This window comes from Colobus angolensis, unplaced genomic scaffold (assembly GCF_000951035.1).
Source record: "Colobus angolensis palliatus isolate OR3802 unplaced genomic scaffold, Cang.pa_1.0 Scaffold202, whole genome shotgun sequence".
NCBI classification, from domain to species: Eukaryota; Metazoa; Chordata; class Mammalia; order Primates; family Cercopithecidae; genus Colobus; species Colobus angolensis.
This window is the reverse complement of record NW_012115178.1, coordinates 3,421,287-3,422,561: the sequence shown is the minus strand read 5'-3', so window position 1 is coordinate 3,422,561 and position 1,275 is coordinate 3,421,287. Positions and strand designations below refer to the sequence as shown.

Here is a 1,275-nt window from a genome sequence, read left to right as displayed (position 1 = left end):
TGTCTCTATTATTATAGAGTGAGACCCTGTCTCTATTATCTATATAGAGATAATAGACAGTGTCTGTATTAGCTAGCTAGCTAGCTAGATATAGATAATAGAGACAGAGTCCCAATCTGTCACCCAGGCTGGAGTTCTGTGGCACAGTCCTTCACTATAACCTCAAATTCCAGGACCCAAGAGTCTTCCTGCTTCAACTTCTCTAGTATCTAGGGCTACAGGTGCGCACTGCCACCCTCAGCTAATTTTTAAATTTTTTTTGTGGAGACAGACTCAGTACATTGCCCAGGCTGATCTTGAATTCCTGGCCTAAGCAGTCCTCCTGCCTTGGCCTCCGAAAGTGTTGAGGTAACAGGCGTGAGCCATCACTCTCAGCCAAAATTCATCTTTAAAAAGCTTCTTTGGTGATTCTGTTATACACTTCAGTTTAGATACCATTGAGCCTCTCTAAATCATCATTTTTTACAAATAGACCCAGAGATGTAGTGAGTTCAGCAAGATTTTAGGTTATTATCTTGTTGTTTGTAGTGCTCTAATCCATTAGTCTTTACCCCACTACACCTGGACACGATATAATATAGGTCATTAATTACATGAATTTCTTGATATTTTTAACACTTATTTGTAAGATTTAGTTATAGGTAATTAATTAGAATTGAGAGCCAGGTGCTGTGGCTTGGACCTGTAATCCCAGCTACTTTGGAGGTTGAGGTGGGAAGATTGCCCGAGGCCAGGAGTTAGAGGCTTCTGTAAGCTATGATGACACTACTGCACTCCAGCCTGGGTGACAGAGTGAGACCATGTTTCCAAAAGGAAAAAAAAAAAATTAAACTACATGCAATTGAGTATGTTCAGAACATTTAAATTTGAAATTAGATTCTTGTTTTTAAAATACGTATAAATATTTGAAATTGAAATTATTTCCCATGTTTAATTAAATAATTCTACACATTTAGGAAGATGAACCACAGGAAGATGCTAAAGAATTGCAGCAAGGTAAACCATATCATTGGAGAGACTGGTCAATCATTAGGGGAAGAGACTGCTTGTATATTTGGAGTGATGCAGCAGCCTTGGAATTATCTAATGGCAGTAATGGATGGTTCAGATTTATCTTGGATGGAAAACTTGCCACCATGTATTCAAGTGGTAGTCCTGAAGGTGGATCTGACAGTTCAGGTACTATTTTGTTTTAATTAAAATATTTTCCCAGTTTCTACAGTTTTTTTTTCTCATATTTTTGCTACCATTGTCATGGTATTTTATTTTATTTTT

At 37.4% G+C, this 1,275-nt stretch overlaps 1 protein-coding gene across 1 annotated transcript in view; it reads left to right on the top strand.

Moving 5' to 3' along the window:
• The first annotated feature begins 962 nt into the window (after window positions 1–962).
• The window catches only part of HECTD1 (HECT domain containing E3 ubiquitin protein ligase 1), a 52,371-nt gene continuing 52,058 nt past the window's right edge, over window positions 963–1,275 (top strand). The window contains exon 1 of the mRNA XM_011941861.1: window positions 963–1,179. Within this exon, the coding sequence (XP_011797251.1) occupies window positions 1,137–1,179 (43 nt within the window). The 5' untranslated portion in view covers window positions 963–1,136. The remainder of the gene's footprint in view (window positions 1,180–1,275) is intronic.